This window comes from Zootermopsis nevadensis, unplaced genomic scaffold, assembly GCF_977971745.1.
Source record: "Zootermopsis nevadensis isolate Lab colony 2312 unplaced genomic scaffold, Znev_1.0 Znev_ptg000008l, whole genome shotgun sequence".
Classification (NCBI taxonomy): domain Eukaryota; kingdom Metazoa; phylum Arthropoda; class Insecta; order Blattodea; family Termopsidae; genus Zootermopsis; species Zootermopsis nevadensis.
The window spans coordinates 5154500-5182398 of record NW_028259140.1 but is presented as its reverse complement, the minus strand read 5'-3'; the positions used below and the strand labels follow the sequence as shown (position 1 = coordinate 5182398).

General features: G+C 35.5%; 2 protein-coding genes across 6 annotated transcripts; one reads left to right on the top strand and one right to left on the bottom strand.

The window, feature by feature from the left end:
• Positions 1-2636: 2636 nt before the first annotated feature.
• Positions 2637-23189, bottom strand: LOC110833862 (E3 ubiquitin-protein ligase SHPRH). 4 transcript variants are annotated; one of them, XM_022072402.2, is made up of 24 exons: positions 23021-23168; positions 21863-22791; positions 20910-21098; positions 19574-19774; positions 17836-18962; positions 16796-17059; positions 15924-16039; positions 15063-15188; positions 14014-14201; positions 13640-13803; positions 13275-13448; positions 12485-12662; positions 12254-12369; positions 11785-11922; positions 11448-11650; positions 10571-10753; positions 9566-9729; positions 7620-7720; positions 6758-6955; positions 6247-6411; positions 5466-5756; positions 5271-5378; positions 4627-4787; positions 2637-4218 (listed from the first exon to the last, which is right to left on the bottom strand). In XM_022072402.2, exons 2-24 carry the CDS (start codon positions 22347-22349, stop codon positions 3774-3776), a joined length of 5487 nt encoding a protein of 1828 aa, XP_021928094.1. In that variant the 5' UTR covers positions 22350-22791; positions 23021-23168; the 3' UTR covers positions 2637-3773. The 4 variants fall into 4 exon arrangements, 3 of the variants coding, with proteins under 3 accessions (XP_021928094.1, XP_087201035.1, XP_021928095.1); XM_087344909.1 differs by lacking the exon at positions 23021-23168 and adding an exon at positions 22965-22981; XM_022072403.2 differs by lacking the exon at positions 21863-22791 and having other exon boundaries at positions 23021-23189.
• A 62-nt stretch (positions 23190-23251) lies between these two features.
• On the top strand, positions 23252-26963 carry LOC110833865 (rhomboid-related protein 4). 2 transcript variants are annotated; one of them, XM_022072412.2, is made up of 4 exons: positions 23252-23579; positions 24646-24804; positions 25297-25530; positions 26433-26963. In XM_022072412.2, the coding sequence occupies exons 1-4, from the start codon at positions 23561-23563 to the stop codon at positions 26483-26485; spliced, it is 465 nt and encodes a 154-aa protein (XP_021928104.1). In that variant the 5' UTR covers positions 23252-23560; the 3' UTR covers positions 26486-26963. The 2 variants fall into 2 exon arrangements, with proteins under 2 accessions (XP_021928104.1, XP_021928103.1); XM_022072411.2 differs by having other exon boundaries at positions 24477-24804.
• Positions 26964-27899: the final 936 nt, after the last annotated feature.

Sequence of the window (27899 nt, the reverse complement as noted above, 5' to 3'; positions counted from 1 at the left end):
GATAATTTTAAGTTCAGCACGAACTTTACAGAATCATTTAGTTTCAAATAATATGTATACAATCCTACTGTAGACACGCAGGTAGTTAACTGCGTCCTATCTCTATTTCACATCCTGTTTCAGAACTCTCTCAAACTGCCACACTTTGTTCTACTCTGTTTGACCACAACAATAAAGAAATTATTATTTTACATTCATTGTGTGACCTTGTCATATGCAGTGTCTATTACGCAGTGTTGGTTCAAAATAAAGAATTATATAACTCTTTTATTTCAAGAAAATCCCTCCCAGACAAATTATAAGGCACATCCTTCCATTGGTGATTAAAGTATGTCATTACTCGTAATTATCATTTAAAAATACGTAAGTCTAATTAGAAGAGATGAGTGCAATTAAAATTCACAAACATTTTCATTAAGAATAGAAGTGGTTATAGGCTCATCAAGAAGTGGTAATTACAGTAGAGTGACAAGAAATTCATCAACGCAACAAAACCTTGAAACCAAAATCAGTCCCTAGACAGTCAAATCCAATCTGCATAATTGCAATAGATTTTCTTCAGGCCTATTTTCTCACTTTCAGACTGCACACGTCATAAAGTTTATGCAAACTTAAACACATTTGCCCAGTGTGTACTAAATTTAGTGTTCCTAGAAAATTACGTGGGGTCCTCAGTGGCCGCGCGGTCTGAGCCGTGGGCCTTCGAATCCCACTCAAGCCATGGATGTTTGTTGTGCTGTCCTGTGTACAGGTAGAGGCCTTGCGACGGGCCGATCCCTCGTCCAAGGAGTCCTACCGAAACGTCTATGGATCGAGACAACGAAAAGTTGGGGACCCATAAAGGGTACCGGAAATTGTACAAACATTGTTAAACCGGAAAAGAATAAGAAGAAAATTACGTTATTTCATGATATTACTGCCATTACCCACAAAATAGATGGGTGAGTTTCTTGAGTAAATTTCTTGGATCAGTTTATCTTTATTGGGTTCAGGTACTGTCTTTAACATCGTGTTTTCACACATTTCCAGTATTTATTTTCCCTTAGGGTACAAATAGTTTTTTTCCAGCTTACATAAAGAGGTAAATACATTTCTGCTGTCCCACTATACGCCACGTAGGCGCTTGAGGAGAGAGGCAGTATAGCTCCTACTCATTTTCAACCTTGGCATTAGATGGGAGTGAGTGGTCAGTGTCACATCACATAAAGAGGTACAATTTTACGCGTGGCAGTATTTTATTTTCTAGCAGCTGATAAAATAAAAATATTTTGATTAAGAAATTCCAAGATTGTTCGTATTTCCTCACAAATGTCTTTGTAGTGGACAAAACAGAGTTCCTACTGAATCCTAATAGACAAGCCATAAGTAAGTACGTGTTTATCTTTCAACCTTTCCACTCCCTAATCAGTTATTTTATTTAAAAAAGTGAGGCGAATAACATTAATTGTCAAGTCTTCGTTATCAACAACAGGAAGGAAAAGATGAAACATGACAAGTTACCAGCATTAATCTTAACTGTCACGACATATTTTTCATTCGTGAAAAGAACGGAGTGCCTCGAAATCCTTTTATGACGCAATTCCTTTAAGCTGACGTTAAAAATCTCTGAACTAACACGTCACTAAGCATTACAACCTAACAAATGTTCCAAACATGATAATCAACAAGTTTACATTTTCGTTTTTGTTCTTCATTAACGTGGGGCAAAAGTTAGCCAGACATAATGAATTAATAAACAGAACTTGAACAAAGGTAGTTAAATTACTGAAGTCATTTCACATCTAAACAAATGACATGTGTTTAAAAATAATGGAATTGCAGAATTTACGAAATATTTAATAAATGAACTACATTCCACTTGATCTGACAATTCGTAGTTTGTTTATATTTTCTGACAAAATTGATATCCACACGGCACAAGAACTTCAGGCGTCACAGAGGAAACAAAAACTGTTCCATAACTGAAAGCAGTACTTCATAATTTGAAGCACGTAATTTAAGATTACTGATAAACATTTTACTGCACTTATGACAATTTTAAAAATAAAACTACTGCGATACATACCAATGAAGTGAGACAGCAGTTATTCAGCGGGAAGTGTTCACGGGCTGATTCCTGTCTGACGATGAAATGAAAAATATAAATTGCTTCAGAATTCCGATCTGAGCAGTGTCATTCTATCTGAATCTAAATACAGCTAACAGTACCACACATTTCCAATATTTCACTATTATTTTATAAGTTTAGCTAAATTAAACATTTTTAAGATAGTATTTCATTATATTTTAAAATTCTTTGTTTTTCCTTAAGAAAAACAATAAACTTAAAATACTGCAATGCATGTAAATTCATACAACATTTCTGTCTAGTTTAAAATTTCTGACAAATATAAAATATTCAGTACAACAAACTTTGAGATAACATTAATACGAAACATCCCTGGAGTTATCATTATCAGAAACTGGTCCTAGTATATAATCCCCTTCCACAAAAACCAAACTTACTTCCATAGTGAAAATGAGAACCAAATGTAATAATCCTCAAGCAAGATCTGACAGTCATTCATTTGCATCAGGCTCTTATTTACTTTAGAAATAACAAATTAATTTTGTGACACTATAACAAAAAAGATGTGTTCATCTTACCTCAAGGAAATATTTATTCAAACCTTAAAATTAGATTTATATTCTTACAAAAAGATACAAATAAATTTGCAGTACAGTAGGACCTACATTTAAGGCTACTAATAATTTAGTACAATACTGAAACACTAATGGGCACATTTCAGTCTCACAGATAATACAATTAACAGATATTAGCAGAAATATGGCTGAGTAGAACAGAAGAAAGTTTACAGTAATTAAATGTCCTCTTAACCTAACCTAACCTAACCTGACCTAACCTAACCAACCTAACCTAACTTCTGTAAACTATAGCTGTGTCTGAACATGTGGAGGAAACCATACAGGTACAATACTGGGGTGTCAAAGAACACATTTACACTATCTCACGTCAAATTTAAGTGGTGCAATAATTATTACAACAATATTTCACTGCACAAAGACCAAATGTCACTCTGCGAACCCACTGGCACAACATTATTATTTGCACATTCATGGAATAATACAGACAGCAGAATTCGCTGAGAACGTACGACATAGTAAAGAAAAATGTAAATTATTCATATAAATTATATTTGTTTTGCTTTTCCTATGGATTCCCAGCACCAAAATTAAACTAAATGTAACCATTTGTTTATTTATAAAAAATTAATGTATTTGGGCAGAAAAAAAGAGATTATATCATGAACATTACAATTCATGGAGCAAATGACGAGAAAGATATCTTCAGCGCTACCTACATATATGGGTACAAAAGAAACTAAATTATTTTTGGCGAAGATTTTCACTAACCACTGCTCGGCTCGTACATAAAAATGAGACCGAGGAAATACACGATCCTTTGTGCCATGAAGACAGAACATAAGTATTTCTTTTAACCTTCACCAAGATTTTAATCATCACAGCCTCTAACCTTCACATTTCAGGTTTTAAATCTATATTAAATACTCCAATTATCCCCTGAAAACTTACATTTACCAGAAAGAATGATTGCAAAAACAGCTTTCTTTTCATTGCCTTCAACACATTTTAAAGCTTAAATAATACCATCAAAAATCACTACACAATCTCATATACCAACACCGGCTCCATTATAATCTTAAACTGTATTAACACTGATGACACTATATCATATACCAAATGGCAGTGGTTTACATTTGTGACGTATGCTTGATGTTAACACCAATAAGCACCTCTGATTCTACATCAATATCACCAGAGGTCATGACGGAGGAATGTGGGTCATTCTCATGTGTAGTGTCCGTACCTTGTGATACCACACTAGTATTATTACTAGTGTCACGGGATTTGGCAGTAACAGTGTCGAATGATTCGTTATTTAACGAACTGTTGAGATTATCAGATGAACTGGTACTAGGAGCAGAAATAATTTTTGCAAATGGTGTGGCGGAATTATCGGCGTTGGAACAACTGTCCGAAATGTTACCGGAATCTTCACAAGGGGATGCGAACAAGTCTTGTAACTGCCGCAACGTTACTTTATCCCCACTCCATTTTTCTGCCCCACTCTGTACCGCAGCATGCATACGCTCTTCAACTGTTCCACGTATGAGAAATCTATGAACCGCCGTTTTCCTAAACACACAAAGGAATGACCTTATATCAGAGCTCAACTACCTCTAAAAGACAAACTGATATGACGCCTAATAATCACAAATACCAAAATTTCCAACAATATGTACCAATAAAATGGCTGCCTTCTGGAATTCTGCTTCTCCATGTAGTCTGGCAAATACTGACCAACATTTCATTCCCTTGATGATGGAGGCAGGAAGGGAATGAGTAAAATCATGAAAAACCTAAGCCAAGATAGCTAGTCTCCAGGCCAAGATATGAAGCCAGGAAATCTCAAATATGAAGCAGTAATGCTTACTACTCAGCTATAATATTTGGTAAAAGCTTCGTAAGTCCCCAGAATTTCAAATTAATAAGGTTTAAATGTGCACTGTGCAATGTCTCGGAGCTTCAGCTAGAAATACTTGCCTGGTTTGACCGATGCGATGGACACGACCAATAGCTTGAAGCTCGTCAGCTGGGTTCAGAATGGGTTCTACCAATAATACATGAGTAGCTTCCACCAGATTCAGACCCTTCGCACCCCATCGAATAGGTAACAGGAGTGCAGTCACGTGCGACTTACTGTCCTGTTAACATCACAAACGACAAACCAAATTCAGGAAATTATAGATTCAAAGTAATATTTTGATGTTTACTGCACTGATAATTCTACATATACTGTACATAAATCCAATTATACCCATATCTTATAAATCAACTACTATGATGAAAAATCTGTTCACCTAATGTTTCACTAACCTTATGATTAAAATTCCAAACTTAATTTTTATATTTGAAAAATAGTCATGTAAAAATAATAAAATACAAACTCACAGTACATATTAACAGTTACTCATTTTATAACAAAAGCTCGCAGTTCCTACTTAAACTTACCACAATCTTCAGCAGATTTCATATACTGTTATCCATGGTCATTCCCAACAAAACATCTTTCCTGATTAAATGATTGCATCATGAAATAATCCGTCATACAAACATTAAAACAGACTACTTCAACCAGAGAAGCCATGACTTTGATTGATGCCATGCAATAAAATTAACAATTTTACCTTGAAATCCTGTAATATTTCCTGGTGTTTGAGGCCAGGTTGGAGTCGGGAAAACGAAACACTGTTCTCCGTCAGTGCGTGAGCAAGGACATCCAGCACTTTTTCCCACTGCCAAAACAAAAGTCAACTTTATCAACGCATTCTCACAAGCATGTTAAATATTGTACAAACACAACAAATAAACAAAAACAATACCGTGGAGAAAACAAGAGCTTTGACATCAGGTTCTTCTGCTCTGAGCGCCAACAAACGATGTACCACTGCCTCTACTTTAGTGGAATGTGAACCTCGCACAGTGATAGGAGTCCCATCCTTCTGCGATTCATATACCTTGCAGCTCAGATTTACATATGAAATGCCATCTTCTTGCGTAGTTTCACGACATATCGGACATTTTACGTTGACTTTTCGTCCCCCGTGGCTCTGATCTATCATGTACCGCACACATTCCAAACAGTAACAGTGACCACACTGTAGAACACTCCACTGCAAGAAAAAGTTACTCTCATTATTTTCTTTCTAATAAAATTGTTATGATCAGTAATACTGCATCTTCCATATCAATTTAGAAAACTTTCTACAGTAAAATGGGAATGTGGCTGTAACACGTGATTTTAGCAAATGGCCACAATAAATAATGCAGATGAGTCATTTTTTTTAAAACACTTCACAACACATCGCCCTGATGACGGAGGCAGTATGACCTCTGAAACGTTGGTTAGCATCAACCAGACTATACAGCGCAACAACCCAGAAGACAGAAATCTTCATACTCACCGCTGCGAAAACCTCAAATCTTACAACACAAAAATACTTTCTGAATTATGTGTTGTTGGGTGTTCTTTCTATTGTTCTTGTTCATTACAGTTGACATTTCTCCATTCACATAAATCCAAAACTATGCATTACTTGCATTTAAAAAATTCCACTCTATTGTATCACTATATTAAAACTGAGAACATATTTAGTGACGTACCTTGTCTCCAAGGTTAGTTTGGCAAATTGGACACGGGTCAGGATTGCTATCCAAACCTCGACTCTTTCGAAGGTTTTCTAGATAAAAAAGCTGTCCTGTCTTTCTGCGTAGATCCCCTTGAGCTACAATCCTTTCTGTCTCCAGTCGAGTCTCATGAGACCCAACCTGTACATGAAAGTACAATGAAATTCACAGTAACATTATGTGCGTCTTTAGCGTGCACTGCTACATCGTTTAAATTTATAAATGGATAATATTCAATTTTATGACAAAAATTCAAATGAATTTAAAAAATATCATACTAAATAGTAACACAAATGGGACAAAAGCAACATTCTATAAAAAGTGTAATTATATTGCTACTTACAAATTAAAATTGTGAAAAGAATATGTAAACAATATCCATTCTAATCATTTATGAGCTGTTTAATGTGAACTGCCTCACTACACAATTAAAATCTCCAAAAAAGATATAACTGAAGAAGAATCACTTAAAAGTGTCATACCACACCTGATGTTTCTCAATGATGTGGATTGTTTCAATAGCACTGCCAATGTTTGAACTGAGTTGCTGCAGAGGGCTGTGCTTCTTATTAGACTGAGGTACCGGTTCATCCGGGAACCGAATCCGCAGCCTCATCTTTGCCATATCAAGCTCATCTTGAGCTGAGACCTGGTCACGTAACTGTGTCCAAACCAATCGCAATTGCTGAAACATAAATACGCAAAAATCATATTTTCTACTCACAAAACATGTATTACCATTCTCATTTTCATTATTAAATCCACAAAGGAATTCTACATAACAAAATCATACTTATCAAATCTAAAACTTCTTGACGATGGTGAAGAGTCAATTGAATAAAAATTTCTTTGGGTATTTTTATTCAATTAAAATCATACTTTATTTTAATACAGCAGAGATTGATAAGTAGTTTCCTGTACATTATTAACCTCTTCATAGTTATGAGCAACCGAGCTCCACCAAGTGGAAAAGCATGCTGTATGTTATAGACAGAACTCATGCACCACATAAAACAAAAAACAAAATGTAAACAAATTACTTTCCTAGATACAAAGTGAGTTTTAAAAGAAAATATATGTATTTACATTTTAAAGGATTGACTTTCATGTACAAATTATTCAGATCAAGAAGGCTGAAAGAAACATCATCTGATTTCAATGATGAGACAACAGCTAAATTCATGCTTTGTTATGGATTCAAAATTATAAAATTGGAACAATGACCTCTAAAATTTACATTGTTTTGGGGATCAATAATATAAAGATATTATGACAATATAGGTACACAAACTGAAACTTCTGTTTCAATAGATGTGATGGATATTCTATCTGTGGAAATTTGACATTACCTTAAATTCTTTCTTGATTGCATCCAGGAGTTTCAGATGTTGAGTGCCATCTTCCAAACATTCCCTGTTGGATCGTTTTCCTCGAACAAATGCCACCAATACTGCAAATGTTAGGACAACCAATTTCTGGATATGAACCAACATATATACACATGCATACTTCTTCTTCTTCTTCTTCCTTGGCTCTACAACCCAGTTATGGGTCTTTGCCACCTCATTTTCAGAGGTTTCCTAGTCTTTGAAGTGTGAATCTGTGAGTGGTAAGTTTCCACCCCACTGCCGCTGCACAATTTCTACTCAATCTTGAATCAGGAAAGACTTGGGTGAGAAATGGCCCCTGAATTTTTCTTACGAAACATCTCGTTCATGCTCGTAAGGTTCTTTTACATGCCGTAAATCTATGACACGGGATCACCGGCTTTACTTCCCCTCCGAAGGAAGTTGAACAACAGATTTTTATCACCCTTAAAAATCCAACGACCTCAGCCGGGTTTGAACCCACGAACCTTCAGTCCAGTGGCAAGCACACTAACAGCTAGTCCGAGGCTGACACACACATGCACAAAGTTAAAATAAAAAATTACAAAGGATTTTATTATAAGTTTTGACAAAATAGTCATACAGTAGTTTGACAGATATAATTTTTCTACATAATCATTTTGATTTTTGGTCCAGAAATTCCCCAATTTCCTGGTTCCATCTAAGTTCTTGAAGCAAAAATTTAACTGCAGATATTATCTTATTTTTTATTTATATCTTATATCTGTAGATTTTTAATATTCACAGCACGTCTGTCATATCTTTCTGCAATTACATCATATACATGTACAAACAGCACAAAATGTGAAGACCACCAACATCCACTTATAAAATGAATGATTTATTCTGCTATCTGTGATTAAGCTTTGACCATGTACTTATATAATTTTAAAACCAACCCATTTGCAGCATGGAATATGATAGCGACACTTTGGTGGTATGGTAAAATGTGTATGTATGTGCAGGAATATTTATTTATAGCTTATTTAATCCCACTTTCAGTAGCTAAGACTGTATTGTGTCAAATGAGATGAAGATAGTGAATAATAAATTGGAATGGAAGTGGACTAATTCAACGTACGAGGGTGAGTCAAATGAAAACCGTAAAACTGAGATAAAAATTCGAAATATCGCACCATTGTCCTATAAGTTGGCAGACATGTTACCAATGCTATAAAGAGTATCCTATAGGTGGTAGTATAATGCAGACAAACATATCGCCATCACAGTGCCAATTTGAAAATGGCTGCTCCACTAGTTACGTGCACGAAAGAAGAACAACGTTCTGTAATTCGTTTTTTGATCAGTGAAGAATCATGAAGAATCATCTTCGACCTGCAGTCAGATCAAAGCGACGTGGACTTTTGACTAGAGGTGTCCTTTTGCAACATGACAATGCTCGGACCCACTCTGCCGGTGCAACAGTTGCAACAATCAAAGACTTGCACTTTGAGTGTCTTCCACATCCGCCATACTCACCAGACCTAGCCCTAAGTGATTACCACATGTTTGGGCCACTCAAAGAGGCGATGGGAGGAAAGAAGTTCCGTTCTGATAAAGAGGTACAGCAGGTGGTGCATGAGTGGTTCCGCAGACAACCACAAGAATTTTTTTCTAGAGGAATCCATACACTTCGTAAACGCTGGAGGGCCTGTATTGAACGAAATGGAGACTATGTAGAAAAATTATATAGGTGTGTACCGCTTTCACTCGATAAATTAAATTTAAAAAAAAATTTACAGTTTTCATTTGACTCACCCTCGTACTATCCCAGCATGTAGCGGGACAAACTTTTTTTTTATCCCAGCATGTGCAGTAAGTATCCTGCATTTTCCACTACTAATTAACAATGATTGGTCCTGGTATTGAATACAGGGACCTTTGGTACGCGAAAGGCACGAACATACCTCGAAGCACTCGTTCCATTTCACAGGGTTTCCATGTTCCTTGGTTTAGTTGTCCCAGGAGAAGAACGTTACCCACCATACTATGTTCTGTCTGTTTCTTGCTAACAGCAAACACCAGACTCTCATAGCTCTTGAGATGTGTCTCACAAATGCACAACTGACACCTGTATTCAAGAAGTGCAACAGATAATATATATCAATGCATATGTATTCTTGCTTTGTATAAAAAAGAGGTATATGAGGACATTCACATTAAAAACAGGGAAAACTGTCATAAATGTGTCTACAAACTTCAACCTAAATTACATACAACAGCAGAATATTATGAATAACTTCTTGTTTTACAAATGCTGTTTATAGAAAATAAACCAGTGAAAACTGTCCCCTGTAAAAGACCCCAATTACAGTGAATATGTATTTACAAATATGGCTGCTTTTTCTGTTTCACAATTAAATATTCTCATCTTGTTAGTATTACCTTCATTATGAATAACTCATTCAAATTTTGTTTTGTATGAAATGACTCCCTTAAACCTCCAATACTTTATACACATGTTCAGACTCACACAATTTACATTAATATTTTCTATTGAAATCATCGCCACCAGCGTACAAGCATCTGAGACGCAATTGACCGAAAGAATGTATGGAACCAAAAGCCAAAACACAATCTAAATTCTCATCATTATAGAAAAATTAAATCTTATTTAATATCACACTTTCCAATCTTATGTTTATTCATGGGTTATTTAATGATACCTTATCAATATCAAAGTTATTCTGCATTTAATGAGACATACAATGATCATAAATGCTCAACTGCAGAGGATGCATGTGGGAAGAAAGTAGTTGTAGCTTACTTCAAGGTACTGCCTTGTTTTCTTCTAGGACAGACCCACACGAACCTAACTGTTAAGGCAGCTGAGTGAGTGCTTTCAGGATATGAGCACACAACTAGTAAACTAATTATAATGGATGCATGAGAAAACAGCTGGAATTACATACTTTTTCTTGTTCCTATTATTAGCATTACTGAGACGCAAATGACAATCTACTGCTCCATTCACCATGTCTTGCCGAGGGGTTCTTTCAAGCTGCTGTAAATCTTGCACAGCCTTTCTTCTGACTTTCTGCACAGCATCACTCCATATTCCAAGCTCATATTCCATACCTCGAATACTAGATACCCTGTATATAACACAATCACACACTTCATTAATATGTATACATTATAGAATACGCGGCGTTCTGTTTTTTTGAGAGGGACAGGGAGGTGAAAAATATCATATTGAAAAAAGGGTAATAATTCTGAGTAAATTTGAACTAAACGAGTTACTCGTGATTATGCTACATGCATATTTACTGGATACTAGGAACGACCCGTTCTTCAAGTGCCTGAGCACTGCAGGTCCCAACTTTTCATTGGCTTGATCTTTCGACATTTGGTAGGACTCCTTGGATGACGGATCGGCTCATCGCTAGGCCTCTACCTGTACACAGGACAGCACAACACAAAAATGCGGACAAACATCCATGGCTAGAGTGGGATTTGAACCCACGGTCCCAGTGACCAAGCGGCATAAGGCCCACGCCTCATACCACGCGGCCTCTGCGGACCCCGCATGATATTTAGACAGTAAAAAACTATGTATGACTGAGATACTTTACATTAGTATCACATACACTCAGGCTATCAGAAGTGACAATTTGCATACTTCCCATGGAGTTTGATACTCTTTTGGTTGTGCTAACCCAAGAAAGACAAAACTACCAAGTGTCTTATTTGCTCATAAACTGCGCTCTCATGCAATGGTTTTACAGTTTCAGACCCAGTTCAGTGTAGATTAAACAAATATTGCTAGACTTAAATTTTATTTTTCACCTGTTAATCAAACTCTCTTGGCCTGGAATTCTATTCTCTAATAAATCATCTCTTATTCTACTCAGGAGTTCCATCTCTTCTCCTTGAAGCACAATCCAGGATAAGAGCTGCTCCCACCAATCATCTCGACCCATGTTGAAACTGTTTTCCAATTCAGTCACAGTCAATGACAAGCCTGCCAATGTTTCCTGTGCTGCAGCTACCTGAAAAAACACCAAAACTACCTTCATAAATAAACCATTTGATAAACAATACATTGTACACAAAGATAGCATGCATTATCAGAACTATTTCTCATATCAGAAACCAGCCTGAAATGGCTAAGAACTGTCACAACCTGAGAATCACACTTCTGCATATACTTCTGCTCCAGGGCTCTGGCATCCTCTCTCAGTCTGTCATCTCGCAGAGTGGGAGAAATACCTTCATGCCGTGCACTAAGTATATCATCTAAATTGTACAGTGTGTGTATCATCTGAAATTAAAGGTCAAACAGGTAACAAATAATATACATTTAAAAACATACAAATTTTATATTATCAGATTTACAACATAATTTTTGTCATTGTCAGAAAACACAAATGATTGATCTAGTAAATGTTCGCAAGGAGCGAAAAATGTAGACAAGCATTACAAATTAAAATGTTATATTTTATGATACATACTTATCTTCCATGTAATTAATTACTTGTTAAAAACATTTTATAAAATAATTCTGCTAGGTGCCAGAACATGGACATATTAAACGTTTTTATTGTGCGTCCTATCTGTGACATCATGTACAGAAACAAGCGCAAATATGACACCTGTAATTTATCAGTCTTCAGTTTATCCTTATATTCTTCGGCAATTCTAAGCACATCTCGGTACGTTTCCACAGCCTGGACCCAGTTTTCCCTGATAATATGAATACCAGCCAGCCCTAGAACAGGCATTTACATATTGATTCTTGAGGAATATATCCAGTTCTAAGAATTCAGCTTTCAAAACAATATAAGCACACTTGGGATAAAAAGAGAAGAAAATCATACACGTACCATTCAAAGCAGCAATATACTGCCGCAGGGCTTCCTCACTCTCACACTGTGTCTTCTTAATCAGAGATTCCAGAAGTTCCTCCATGCTCATAGTAGCTTTTGCGGCTGTAAGGAACTGTCCACGAACAGCCTGAGGATGTGAACAGGCCTGACGGAGTCGAAGCAAAGGTCCCAACACCTGAAGTATGTGATTATATAATTTGATTTATTCTAAATCATACGCAGTAGTAAAATATTTATGTCCAGTAAACTATAAAGCTGTTTCTTAATTTATGAATACCAAGAGCAAAAGAACTCTTTTGAGTTTTAAGATATATAAGAACATTTCCCACAAAATATTGTGCAGAGTTATGCTAAGTTTCACCATCTAGGATAAATGAGAGAGTATTTTTGGAAACGGGCATAGGAGGTAGTATGAAAGAAAAAATAGTAACATTATAAGCAAATTATAGGCACTCATGACAGTTAAAAGTTACAAATTGTTCATTATATTCTCTGTGGATCTTGTTACCAAGGCATGATGAACCCTCCAGTTCTAGATGGATGGGATGGCTCTCAGATAAACACCGTAGCTGTAAATATGTTAAGCAGTCATGGACAATCTTCTGCTTAAAATTATTACACTGACAGAGCAATAAATATGGCCCATTTCAGTGGACTTCCCATTATAGGAATGGTATGTATGCTCTCTGTAATAATAAACTCCTCAAAATACCAGGACTCCAAGGCCTACATTCTCCATGTAAATTATATACAGTATGTACCAAGTGCAATCACTGAAACAGCTCACCTTATTGATTGTCTGCCTGTTAAGAGAGTCAAGAGTAATGTCCAGACTACGCATCTTACTCAGTCTATCTATGAAGTCTTGCGAACATTCAGAATGCTGCCTGCGATAGAAATGCTCTTCCACTGGAGAAAAGTGTAACCACTCCACTTCCTCACTCTGATCTGGAATGTTAATCTGGAAGAAAACAAACATTTCTATATTATAAAGTACATATGAAGATGTATAAAGTGAAGTTTTCATTAACTACATATGGAGAGATTAAAGACACTTTGACACACAACAAAAATGTTCTCAAACTTAAACATCATATTAAAATATTTCACAAAAACAAAGTTTGTTTAAATTCTTTGCTAATAAGTATATACCTGATGCAACACATCTTTCTTTGCTGTACGCCACATTATTTCTGCCATGAGATTATATAATGGAGTGTAGTTTCCTTGGCAGAATGGTCCATATACAAGATCCTGCCACCACCGAAGATCACAGAGAGGATCAATTCCCAAGAACTGCACCAAGCCAAATAAATCTGCAGTTTGAAAGCAACCACAGCAAATCTGAATTTGTACACAAAAGTGCATTGTAACACATAAGATAAAATACATAACAATTTGTTGGTTTCTTTAGCAAAGGTGATATGAATATGAACATCACTTAATCACGTAGTAAATAAATATGCAAATTATGTTACAAAAATAAACATGATTTTAAAAATACAGAAAATGTCGAACAGATTCACCATGCATGGACTTCTGAACTGGCGTTCCAGTGATGGCCCAGCGATGAACTGCTTCCAATCTCCGTGCCATTTCAGCTGTCTTACTGCTTGTACATTCTACCATCTGTGCTTCATCCAGACAAAGACGCCACCACTGAATACATGGAAGAGGAGAAGGAGGAGCGAGAAATCTTTTCACATGTCTTAATCTGCAAGACAGAATATTAAAAAGACCTAGTAATTAAAAAGTTATGATGCAAAGAGTAAATAAATATCACATTCCCTCATAACTTCACTACAGAGTTTTGTCATACTAAGAATGTATACTGAAATTAAACTTACTGCATTTAAACAACTGAACTTCAGGGTGGAGAGGTTAGATCGGGAGTTCAAATACTGATTAGAAGACTACCTATCCTGAGGATTTCTGTGATTTTACTCAATCTCTCTTGGCAAATGCTGGGATTAATATTTTACGGCAGGCCGTGACCACATATTTCCTAATCCATCATACACAATCATCATGTATCCAGTTGATAAAGTGTCTTAAATAAATTAAGGAACATACATACATACACACACTAAAAGCAAAACACACACACACACACATAAAGTAGTCCCTCCATATACAATGCACCATTTGCCTTTTTGTTCATTTTCAATGGAAATTTCAACACTTATGAAAAGTTTCTTATGGCACATCTTAGAAGGCTTCATGCAACTTTACAGCACTACATCAATGCCTGTCTCAGTTCATGGCTTGCCTTTGCATGGCAACATCTTTCAAAGCAAAGTATCTTTTCGATTTTTTTTAATATTTTCCCCATTACTGTTGTATCAGCAACAGTTCTCAAGTACCAATGTTTCAGAAGAACACCGTGCCTTCACCTTCATCCCTGAAGATAAAGGCCATATGTTCCTCTAAAACATTGATATCTACATACAAATCCGTGAATATAGGGTACAAACTTCCATAAAATAAATCATGCTATGCTAATCTAATTTGAGCTTATCACATGTCTTAATGCCCTTTGATTATAAAAGATACCAATATAACATATTTTTCATACCTGTGCCCATCTGTTGTGTTGAGATCTGCATAATTCAATTCTTTTCGAAGGGTTTCATATGTAGTAAGAACTACTTGATATTTAGCCAAATCATGTGGCTGAAGAAAACCATCCTTTTGCACACCCCTGTAGAAAAGAAAATAACACAACCTTTCTTCTTGCAAACCCAGTACTTATTGAGAATTCTCATGCTCCATCCCATACCAACATCATGGATTGCCTTCCACTTCAAACAACATGAACTACAATAAATTAGTTAAGATTTAAAATTATTAATAGCAGCTAGTATGAAGATGGCTGTTTTCTGGGTTGTGTGCCACATAGTCTGGTGGAAGTTTACCAATGTTTCAGAGATGCATGCTGCCTTTGAAACATTGCTAAACAACTACCGAACTACATGGCACAAAACCCAGGAGACAGCCATCTACAATGGATTAAGATGCTTGCTGTTTCAAACATATTTTGATAGACTAGACTCCAGACCACTGGACCCCAAAGAAAGCAGAGTATGCAAAATGTTCCAAGAAGTTCAACAGAAAATTGAGTAAAGGCACACTTCTTTGTGTTTCAGCATTACTTTAAGACAGACTTAAAAATAGACCAAAGTATGAGTAGAGTTCCTTTATTTGTTTGTTTTATAAAAATACTTTTCTCTTGTAGTTTATCCCATTTACATATTTCTTTTCCTTTTCCTTCTGTAAAATACTGTGTGAACATTCAAATTCACAAGGATGTGTCAGATTAAGAATGTGTCTTGAAGAGGAAAACATTATTTTTAATAAATGACTAATTTCCTAAATACTTCATAGAGACGGCATGCAGAAAACTTGCTACCAAAGAAAGCAGACATTGCAGACGTACCTATAAACAAGAATACTGAAGTTCTCTTGATTCACATGCCTCTGAATTTCTGTAACCCACTGGTTACTGATGGAAGCAGGCGACACTATGAGAGTGGCTCCAGAAACAACAGGTTCCTAAGAACAGTAATTGTGAGCTACAACTGTGTGCCATTAAAACTGAAAGACAGCAAAACTGTATTTTAAAAGTTATTTTAATTGAACTGAATGTTTTGATTTTCAATGAGAAAAATACACAGATATAATAACATTTCCTGTCTTTTAGCCTAGTAGTTTGTTCATATTACCTGAATAAATTTCTAGAATGGAATTTTTGAAGAAGTATTTTATTAAGGTCTCACAGTAAAGGAAACTATAAAGTTCTTTAAGAACTGCATGTATAATAAAACCTGACCCTTGATTTTATTTAGTTTAAAATGATCACTTTATAACTTTACTAGTAAATCCACAGCTACATGGAAATGATTTATATGTACTAACACTCTCCAGATAACTCAACTGGTCAATGGTCTCATATGCTTCAGATAATTGCAAACATTTTACTTTCGTAACATACAATTCCCAAGAGTACATTTTTGTAATAATACATTAACCAAACCCTGCACACAATTTCTTCTCATATATGAATAGGGTAAAAGTACCGTACCCCCACTTATAATTCATTTTTGTCACTTCCTTTAGATGGATGGAACTGAATATTACATCCCTTCTTATATTTCCTGCATACTACTTCCAAGAAATATAAGTTAACTAAACTAACAGAAAAATGATCCTATATTTTTCAGTCACAGAATGAAGTACCAAAACACTAATTAAAACAATATGACTACAGCTAAACATACTGCCAAAATATGCATAATATATTTACCATACCTGAGCTTGCCAGCACTGAGGACAACAATAGGTTCTGCTTTCTTGATCTCCTTCAAGCTGTTTGAAACCAACGCACTGTGCATGCTGCCAACGACCACAAGCAGAACAACAGACTTTGGATTTATCATAGTCTTCATCTGATCCACAGACACACTCTAGTACGGTCCCTTTTGCTAGCTCCCGAATACTCTGAGGCTTCCGCAGAGTTACCACAGACAGCATTTCCTTATACCATATTTGGCTAGCTTCCCGCCAGCTGTTCACCTGTCCAATACAAAAACCTACCAATGTATCATTGATTTCTCTGTTGTGATATTTGAAACTTGTTTTATGATGATCATGAGAAAGTTAAGGTTCAATTTGCGAATAATTATTTGGGCTAAATAAAAGAATTTATGCATCATGTAGATGTCAACCTGGAAAATCTAAGAAACAATGAATATTAACCACAAGAATCAGGCCAGTTATTCAAATAATGATGAGATGAGTTAGATTTGCAGTAAGAATTAGTCTGCAAAGAACATAGCTGCTGCAAATGATTCATATGCTTACTGCATCCATCATCAGGGTGATAACAAAGGCAGTAAGAAGCTCCGAAACATCAGTTAACTTCCACCAGACATGGCACATTTCAGAGAACAGTCATCTTCATTATCCATGTATTTTATCACTATGGATTGCATTTAAACAGTATAAAATTGAGGTAATGGTTGACTGCATTAAAGGGTTACTTAATACCAGTCAAACAAGTTAATGAAACATTTGGACACTGAAGGACATTGTCAATGGTAGTCTTCTCGGTTGACACCGTGTGATCTTGTAGGTGGTTACCAACATTTTAGAGAAATGTATAACCCCCATCTACAGAGTAAAAATTAGCAACTTACCCCGATGTCAATGGGCAAGTGGTTTTATGACCAGTATTCACAAAGGACACTCTGTAAGTTCTTGCTACTCATAACCAAGAGAGATGTGTCAGAAACTGCTATACATTTCAGTGTGATGCATATTCAATTTATGTTCTCAACTGATGAACCCACCTTTCTGTAAACGCCCTTCCTGTACTCAACCGTACCATTTCCATAGCAGAATTTGGAGATCACTTCCTCTATTGTCTCTTCAACTGAATCACTAACCGTTTTCTTTTTCTGTGCTCCTTGTATTACTCTTTTCCTTTTGTTTTTATATTTACAAACTGATCCTTTTCTTACATCCACTTTCTGGTATATTTCTTTCTTCTCCTGTACTGGTTTTATTTTACATCGTTTTCTTCGGGTTCTATCCTTAAATTTCCTTAATTTCATAGTATTTCCCAAATCATCTTCACTGCTTATCTCAAAGTTGCCTATATTATTAACAATATCCGAATCTGGTGGACTAACATTCTTGCCTAGAATGGAGTCATTAATTTTATCAAAATACTTTCTGGTACACTCACTAGTAAGAGGTGTTTTACACGTATTTGAATTACTGTTCTCCACGCCAATTCCTGAACTGTTTTCAGAATTATGTACAACAGCAGTACTTTTACTTGACTTTATAGAACAGTTTTCCAGAGTTCTGATACCACCATATGAGTTACTGTCTCCGCCCAGAGATATTTCACCACACGTTGAGATCAGCACATTTGCAGCTACATCACATTCCATTCTGAGATCTACCAATTGAATTTCAGCAAGTCTGTTTGGCTCTTCACTTTGAATGGTATCATTTTTATCATCAACATATAAACTACCTGACTGTCCTGTTACAGTTGTACTCATATCTGACAGTAACAAATCCTGAATGTTGCTTTTCTTGCAGGATAAATCACACACATTTTCTCCTTTTTCAGATTTTGTACCTTGCTGCTCATAATCCTTATGATGCCAAGTAATATTCTCAACTTCATTTTTGTACTTCTCTTCGTTAGCATTAAGAATTGACTCTTGTTTTAAATCACTGTTCTGTTCTACTTTCTTCCAGTCACTGACAGGACGTTGATTTGCCAGCAAACATGCCAATACTTCCACTGTTTTACCAAGTCCCATCTCATCTGCCAAGATGCCACCAGTTGGCAATTTTACAGATTTGGGTTTCTCCACTGTTATGTATCCTGCATATCTGTTATAGAACAAAAGCTGCCCATCAGGTGTTACCAGCTCTGTATACAGGCAGTGCAATTCATCTGAAAAAGAAAGCATGAATCAATCAACATACAGCGTCTTCTGACCGAATATCAATTCCAAGTACAGTTTCAACATAATAATTCTCATTAACATTTTTTTCAAGCACCCTGTGGCAAATTCAACAATTTACTTTCATGTTATGGAAAAAGAAGTTAAAAATTAATATTTTTAATGCCTCCACCTTCAACCCTAAAGCGGCCCATCCACGTACGAGTCTGTCTTGCGAGTCCGCCTCGGCTCGGGTTCCATTGAGCCAAACTCGTTTGTGGGTGGGGTGTCACAAACCATCTGCTATGCATGTGTGGTGAAATATATCCGAGCCCAGCTCGCCGAGCCAGACTCGCAAGTCAGACTCGTACGTGGATGAGCCGCTTAAGACTGAAGATTGAGACAGTATTATACTTCTGAAACCTTGAAGATGACATTGCATTACTACCAAGAAAACCAATATCAACACCATTACTGTGATGACAACCTCAAATTTCAAATGTAATTTAAGTGATCTTCTCATACCTCGATTCAGAACTTTACTGTAATTATGCCATCATGGTGGATGGTGGCAATATGCTCTCTGACTTGATATAATAGACTTATACTACTAAGTACTTACCATCAGAGGTATGGTCAGTTACAGATTCTCTACAAAGCATCCATTTCACAGCTTGACTCTGATATGGACGTAATCTTGGTACTAGGCTGGCATGCTGTATGAATGACAATTCATCACTTGGTACTTCATTATGGTGTTCCTTAACAGCTCGGTACAGAGCTTCAATATCATTCTTCCTCACTTCTCTAACGCCATCATACACTTTAAACAAAAAGTTTATCTTATAAGGTTTTGAAGAGTACCTATATTGCAGTACACTGCATCATATGGTGTTATACATTATCAATAACGTAGCTTTATTATCAAAGTAACATATTCTATTAGAGAATTTCCACTTGTGTTTAATTTCTGGATGGAAATAACTTGTCTAGAATTAGAGATAAAATTAATAAATGTTCATCTGTAATGAAACTACCATAATCACTGTTAAGCATACTTTTATGCAAACTACATATTGCTAGTAGTCTGTGCTGCAATCTGTGATAATACTGAGACCTAGAGATCAGTCAAAATACTTTTTACTAATTCAAACAGAAGGTACATCAGTAACAAATTATGATCAGTTTCATGTGTGGGCAATATTCTATGCTACTTGATGGTGCAGAAGGATGTAAATGGGTAACATATATGAATATAACGTGAAATCAAAATTAGCAACGAAGTGACATTACAGCTTTATGTAATAAATCATTTTACAGTGTTTCCAAATTTAAACACCTGGGAACAAGAATGAAAATGAAATTAGAAAATGCATAAATTGTTTGTCACCATTAATTTCAAGTAACTCAGAAATTTTGGATTTTCACACATTTACTGGGAGGCATTTATAATCAGACTGTAATTAAATGCCAGGACCCAAATCCCAACTTACAAAGAGTGGTGTACTATATCGGGGTTTTTTAGCAGTAGAAGTATTAAATTGTATTAACAAATGGAAAACCATAATTTTGGCAGTTTATGATCTGAATAAGGAACTTCATGGTTTATACTGGTCATATTGTACTGTCAGAACAATGAAATCTAGGATATGAAGAGTTGGGCTTGTAGTATGAATTAAGACAAAGAATTGGTAAAATGTTGGTGGTAAACATTTAATAGACTAATAAATTAATGTTTTTGCCACTGATGATGACCTCATAAGGTCGAAACGCATTTGGCACTAAGTGTTTTTCAAAGTGTAAACAGTTTTGTTTGTATGCATGATTTTATATATTTCAGATAAATATTCAACAATGCACAGTATGCAAGGTTTTAGCTTCTAGCATGGAAATCTGCCTTTAATTAAGAACATTATATTACTAAGCAATTCCATCAATATCCTATAGCATAAACAAACCTGGAGTTATGATGCCATAAAAATGTGAAATGACAGCCTGGAAGTCCTGGTTTGTGCTTCTTTGCTTCACTTCCCAGTGAGACATTGGTCCTCGACAATGTGATTCACGGAACAGAACATTTACATTTAGATGATGTGTTTCTTGAATGAATCCTCCAAATGTTAACAAAAAGCAACGAAGGGCTAAACCTAAAAATAATTACAATTAAAGTAAGAAATTAATAATAGATGATACCTACAATCACCACACCAGACTGTGTAGAAGGTGATTATTTTTAAGTACTTTTGAAGTGGCACTCAAGGACTGAAGTTGGGTTCATAGTAAACAAAACTGTGGAGATGTACCTCAGGATATGATTATATGCTCAGTTTCATTATTCTTTGTGACTTCTTCACTTTCAATCCACACATCATCATGATGATAATGACAATGGTATATTATTACAGAGAACAGCATATGCATGACATGCATCGCAATTCATTAATTTCTGTATTAAGAGGGTGAAGGATAGGAAATTCATCATAAATATTATTTCAGTATTTTATGACTTGTGACACAGTGATTAACACTGCTGCCTTCTGCCCCAAGTACAGAGAAGAACAGTCAGGAGAGTGACTACTTCCATTTGTGTTTTACATGGTTCTGTCCAGTTCCTCCATGCGAATTTCAGACAGTATCTTAGTTACAAATGTTTCCTGCTTCGTCCTTTAATATGTGCATGTTCAGTTGATCGTGAGTGTTGGCATCATAATCGTTATACCTCAATATTCTGAGCAGATGGGAAAACATGCATAGCAAAATTATGTGTGCTTTTCTTATTATTACTGAACGAAGCATTCACTTTGAAATGAATGAATAACTTTATTATTACACGACTAAAGAACATGATTATGAATTAAGCTATTATTCATCGTATAAATATTTTCGTGCCAAAACTGAAAATATGCATTACCTGAGAAGAACTGAATATCCAAGGTTCCATCAATAAGAAAATAAGTAACACCATCAGGACACTCACTATACAGAAGACTACGATTCGGGAATTCACTGACATACAGCCAACATTCGCCATTCGTTGGGAAAACAACAGAGTTTGTTTGTAAAACTAATGATACTGTTCCCAACTTAAATGCACGCTCATTAGTGTTTCCTTCCAGCTCCTTTCTGAGTGATAAATAAAATGCACAACCAGTTAAGAGTTCCCTTAAACATACATCATTCACTTCTTCTTCGAGTACAGATTTCCTACGAAGACGCTTCCTGTTAAGTTTTTCCTTTGTTGCATGGCCATCAACGTAAAGTATGGATCCAGCACCATGATTGCTGTCAACATTTCCAACATGACCTAGCAATGGTTCAGAACCTGACAAGTCCCATGTTAATTCGGATCTACGTTCTTCAGTCAGACGTTGGGGAACAACAGACTTTATTTTCACCATTCTGATGAAATTTGTTCTTGTGAACGCAACCAATTTAAACCGTCATCATACGTCAGTTGTTCATCGAACTCATCCTAACCTACAACAGTATGTCGCTCTGTAAGGCTTCCTGACCGAAGACCGAAGAAAAACTTGGTACTGTTCCGAAATTTCACAGTCGACAGGATTTATTTCCAAAAAATGTAACATTTTCACTCATAGTAACACCAATACGCAGTATGTCTACTGGCATCCAGAACTAGCCGCTATATTAATCGTTTCAATATACGATTCCACACACTTTGCAACTCAAACAATGCTGTTATGCAATAACCAGTGAAACAATGGACCAAAGCATTATAAATCCTTAAAATTCTCGCCGTTTCATACACCAATTTATCACGAAAGCAGTGACAACTGATCAAAATCGCCATCAGCTGATGAGAATATTACCAACTCACATCTGAAACATGCCATGGTAGGAAAAAGTAAGATGTTGAAAAATGGATGGATGAAAATTGAGCAGAATTTTAATATGACGTCAATTTCAAGTTTTGTAAGAAAAAAATCACTTCGTACAATTTTTGTGCAAGTGTAGTTATTATTTGTAATGGATAACAAATTTTTCAAACTTACATATCCACAACACAAATACTAGATACAGATGTAACCTTCATGTGCCAAATACCAACCTCAATGAACATCAAAACATCCTTCCAGTATCAAAAGTTTGAATCATGATATAAAAAAGTTTAAACTAGCACTAAGAAGGCATCTTATATTTCCTGCTCAGTAGAAGAATTAACCTCAGTCAAACATTCAGAGTTTCTATAAATACATCTAGCAGTAGTGATGTTTGTGTAATACAGTAGATGGTAAATCACTAACGTCACAACACCTGTGCGTCATGATCTCACTTATATGCACCATGCTTCAACCACACAACGACTGGTGTTACTGATGTATTGTTGGTGTCTTGTGTTTGTGTAATCCATACGTACACGTGAGGAAAAGCTGTGCCAAAATCATTGGTTGTACAAGTTGATTAAACTAAAAAGTATGGTGTAAATATTAGAGCATTGAGGTATCAATTATTGCTGGTAAAGGAAAGAAAAATTGTGAATTACTACTAATATGGAAAGGCGAAGAAATCGGGGACTTGAATTAGGCGTAATATTACTGCTTGCAGAATTGATGAATGTTGGCTTTGATCATATTCCACCAATTACTTTATGTACAATAGCAGGACAGGTAAGGTTGTGTTTATGGTTCACATTCCTCTGAATATAGTGAAACTGGTAAAATGTTCAAGACAAAGATATATTAGTGATCCATTCACAATGGGTGAATTTGTAATTTCATATATGATTGAAAATTTCAGGTGACAATGTAGTTGTGTTTTTGGGCAGTAAGCTCTGTCAGTACAGAATACAGATTACTAACATAGGTGTTGAATGAGTTTCCATCATTTTGGAGACTGTGCCTCTATCATCAGGAATTAATGTTGCAAGTTATGCATCTGGTCACTATCATACATACACTTGGCTATTGGAGAATAGTTGTTGGAGTTACCATTTACTCATTCTGCCTAGGGACACAGTTAGTGTTGCTGAACGTGAAATGTCTTGAATGTTAATTATCATTAACCCTTCCTTTTATTGTTAGTGTTTGGTTGTCAGTGGCCCTGTGCTATTTGAGTACTGGTAGCCAGGTTCCAGAGTTGACTTCAACTGAAAGCCATAACTGTGTTGAACTTATAGGGATACAACTGGATCTCAGTGGCCATTTTTACTGTACAATATAGTCAGTACTTTGGTCTCCTCAAAGTTGATGTCCTGATTAGACATTACATTCAGCCATTGTCAACTTGTTCAATTAGAATAGATGTATGAGTTGTTAATGTTCCTTGCATATGCACCTGAGTAATCTTTCAATATCACATTTTCTTGTACCAAAACAAGAAACACATTCTTTGTTTATAATTATTCAGTGAATCTTCGTAAATATATGGACATATTAGTTTTCCATTGCTCCATCTGTGAAAACCTCACATTTTATCCAAGGGTATGTTTCCAAATATATTCAGTTAGGACATTTTCTTCTTTATCTGTGTATATTTAATGTATCTTCATTTGTTTTCCTCTCTAGGTTCTGTTATATATGGGTGTTATAAATGTCCCATGGGAAAAATGGGACATTTGCATCAGTGCAGAGTCAGTTTTAAAACACCATGACTATAAACGGCTTTTTTTCTCTACTTTTGAACATGGAGATGATATGCATCTGTACTACAATATGATTTCTTTTTTGGTAAAAGGTCGATCACTAGAACGTCGCTATGGAAGTACCAATTTTGCTTTTCTGCTGCTTATGATCTCAGCTTTAACCAGTGTAATCTATGTGGTACTTGGTCAATTGTTGACTAAAACTCTGCAGGATGAGTATTACATGAAGACGTGTGCAATTGGATTTTCAGGTAACCAGGTATTTTGTTTACAGTTTTAAAGTTTCCTTTGGAACTAAATCAGATTATTTCAGTAGTGATCTTCTAGGTTGTTATCAACATTTTGGAGGATCGTACCAGTTCCATATTCCATATTATTACATTTCAGCAAGAGAAGAGTATTTTGCTGTTTATGTAACTGAGCAAACAGGTTTTGGAAAATCAGTTATATTTTAACTTAAAAGGAGAATTTTGACTGTTGACTTAAGTAAAGAACAAAAATACTCATTCCAGTTTCCATAAAGTGGTTGCAGTGTAAATTAATTTTGCATTTCAACATTGGTCTTTGCATGGAAAAGCAACTTGTGAATTTGGCTGTACCACCAAATAAATTGCTAGGATGTCAGTGTTAGGCGCCAGTGAATTTGTTTTGGTTTTTAAACAGCAACATATGCAATATGTTTATTGAAATTTATATATCCTGTGTTTATCTTTGTCATGCTTTCTTTTGTTTCCTTTATGTAGGAGTGATATTTGCACTGAAGGTATTGACTAGTAGTGAGACTCCACGAGGCAGAGAATTTGTGGGTGGTTTGTGGGTTCCAACACGCTATGCAGCTTGGATTGAATTAATATTAATCCATTTACTTGTGCCAAATGCTTCCTTCATGGGTCATTTGGCTGGGATTTTGGCAGGTGTGATCTACACGAGCACACCTGTTGGAACAATAGCAGATGAATTCATCTCATTATTAACAGGTGTGTATGCATTGTTGATGAATATATGAGCTAGGTAGGGATTTTTTTTCAGTCTTTCCAGGGTTAATTTCTTTGTTTAATACACCATTGTCAGATGACAATGAAGCAATCAGCCAACATTTTATCACCTTACATGTAGCTGACCTTGGGACCTAGATTTTTTGGAATGTGGAAGTATCAGTATTCCACCATTGCTCATAGCCCACATGACCTCCTGTGCTTGTCATCATTTGGATTAGCTTTCATGTGGAATATAATTAATTTCATGGAACCTTCTACATCAAAGCAGATTATTTCAGAAGAAACAGAATTATTTGTGTGTCAGAAGCATCGAGACTGTTTTATCTTCTATCAGTAAGTTAATTCAGGCGGGAGTATAATGTGTATTCCATTTTCAATTACATATATTTTCCAAATGTTGTCTTTGCAATTTTATATGCCTTTTTGGCCTTTTTATTCACTTATTGCTGATGCAAATCTCGTAGCACGGCACAAAATAGTTCTTGTATTAAGTGAATAATCTTATTTAAATCTTGTATAATATGTCTCTCTGAAAGAATTGAATTCCTATTGAATTCCTTTACTGCAATAATCTTTTTTTAATACCTTTCTGTTTCCACATGCTAGGATATCATATTTAAATCTTGAATTAATATTATGTATGTATTCAATCACATTCATTATCTAACCATTTCAGTTTACTTAATTTATCACAGCTGGGTGCTGTTTTCTCATAACTGTATTTTTTTTGTCAATGTAAAGTGAACTCGCGCACATGCACACACACATTTTTAATATAATGCTCTACCTTCATGTGAAATAAATAAATTAAACAGTGATAAGGAATTATTTACTTTGAAACCTTTCAAGTAATGTGACTCATGTTTTGATTTCTTTTGCAGGAGAACGAATAATACATGGTGTAAGTTATTACCAGTCGTACACATTCTCATAACAGGAACTTACATATTTTTTTTCTATTTTGTGTGAATTGGAAATAAGTAATGGTTTTTTTCCATATGTATTATAGTTAAAGAATTTAATAATAAGTTATGATTTTTTATATTGTATGAACAGGGTATTTGATGTAATGAAGAAACAGAAAACAAGATGAACAGAATAGTGAAAGCTGTATATGTTTTATAAAACTACTTATATTTCAAATGTCCAAATTTTAAAAGTAGCCAACATCATTTAATATACTCAATGTAGCATAATGTTATCAGCATTTCCTTAATTTTTTCATATAGTATGAAATTTATGGTGTTTTGAATTGCCAAAACTTTTAAATTACTTTAAGTATATCAATGAAATGCATCTGTTCAAGATTTTCCATTCAGAAAATATGTTTTCTGACTTGTTTAAAAGTTGTAATATGCTGTGTTATAGATGCTAAGGATGACAATAAAGAAGTTGTTGCTGCATATAATTTATTCCACAGGTATCTTGAGTTTCTGTGCTGTTTGTTTTTGTGTTTTGTATTATAATTTCTTGCAATCTCAGTTGTTCCCTACCACCTGAAAAAAGGTCATGGACCACATTGGGAACCTCTGTAGCAGAACATTTTTCAGGCTTCTTATTTTAATAATAATGAGATTTATAACATTTTGTGATACCCTGTAAAAGAGAAGCATGGAAAACTAGGAATAAAATATTGTTTCTCATGTTTTAAACGTCCCAAGAGATGTATTCCTATAGCCTGAAGCAGGGTGACATGATAGATTTGTTTTTCCTAATACATACTCAGCATTTCATTTCCCCTTCATGTACATGAAGTATAGTGGAGAGACTTCTGTGTTACAGAACAATACTAAACAGTTGCAGGAACTTGTGTGCACTCATCATTGTCAAATGATGGTAATGATTGCAGAGTAAATTGATATTTCTGTTAGTAATTTTTGTACCATTCTCAGTAAGGATCTGAAGATGCATGGCATCTGCCAAAACATTGTTTCAAGATTGCTCATATAATACAGGTAATATGATTGTATCAGAGTAAGTGGAGTGCTCATCAGTGCAACATGGAATGACCCAGAATTTCTCCAAAAGTGATGTAATCAGGTGTTTCTGTAAAATTCTCAAACAGTGGTTTTTGTGCAAGTATGAGTTTCTGGTAGGATCGCTCAAAAGGGAAGTTGATGTTGAAAGTCTTGACTGTCAAATCATGTGTTTGAGAGTGGTCAACAAGGGGAGAGAGAATAAAGTGCTTGTATGTCTGTGAGAGGCATTTTTCCAGACATGTCCCAAAATGTGAACACCTAAGGACCAAGTGTTTGTGCATGATAAAGCACTGTGGTATGTTTATTTATGGTTGTGTGGCAGCAGACATCACAACCAGTCTGATCCCTTGATTTTGCTAAATAAAACAT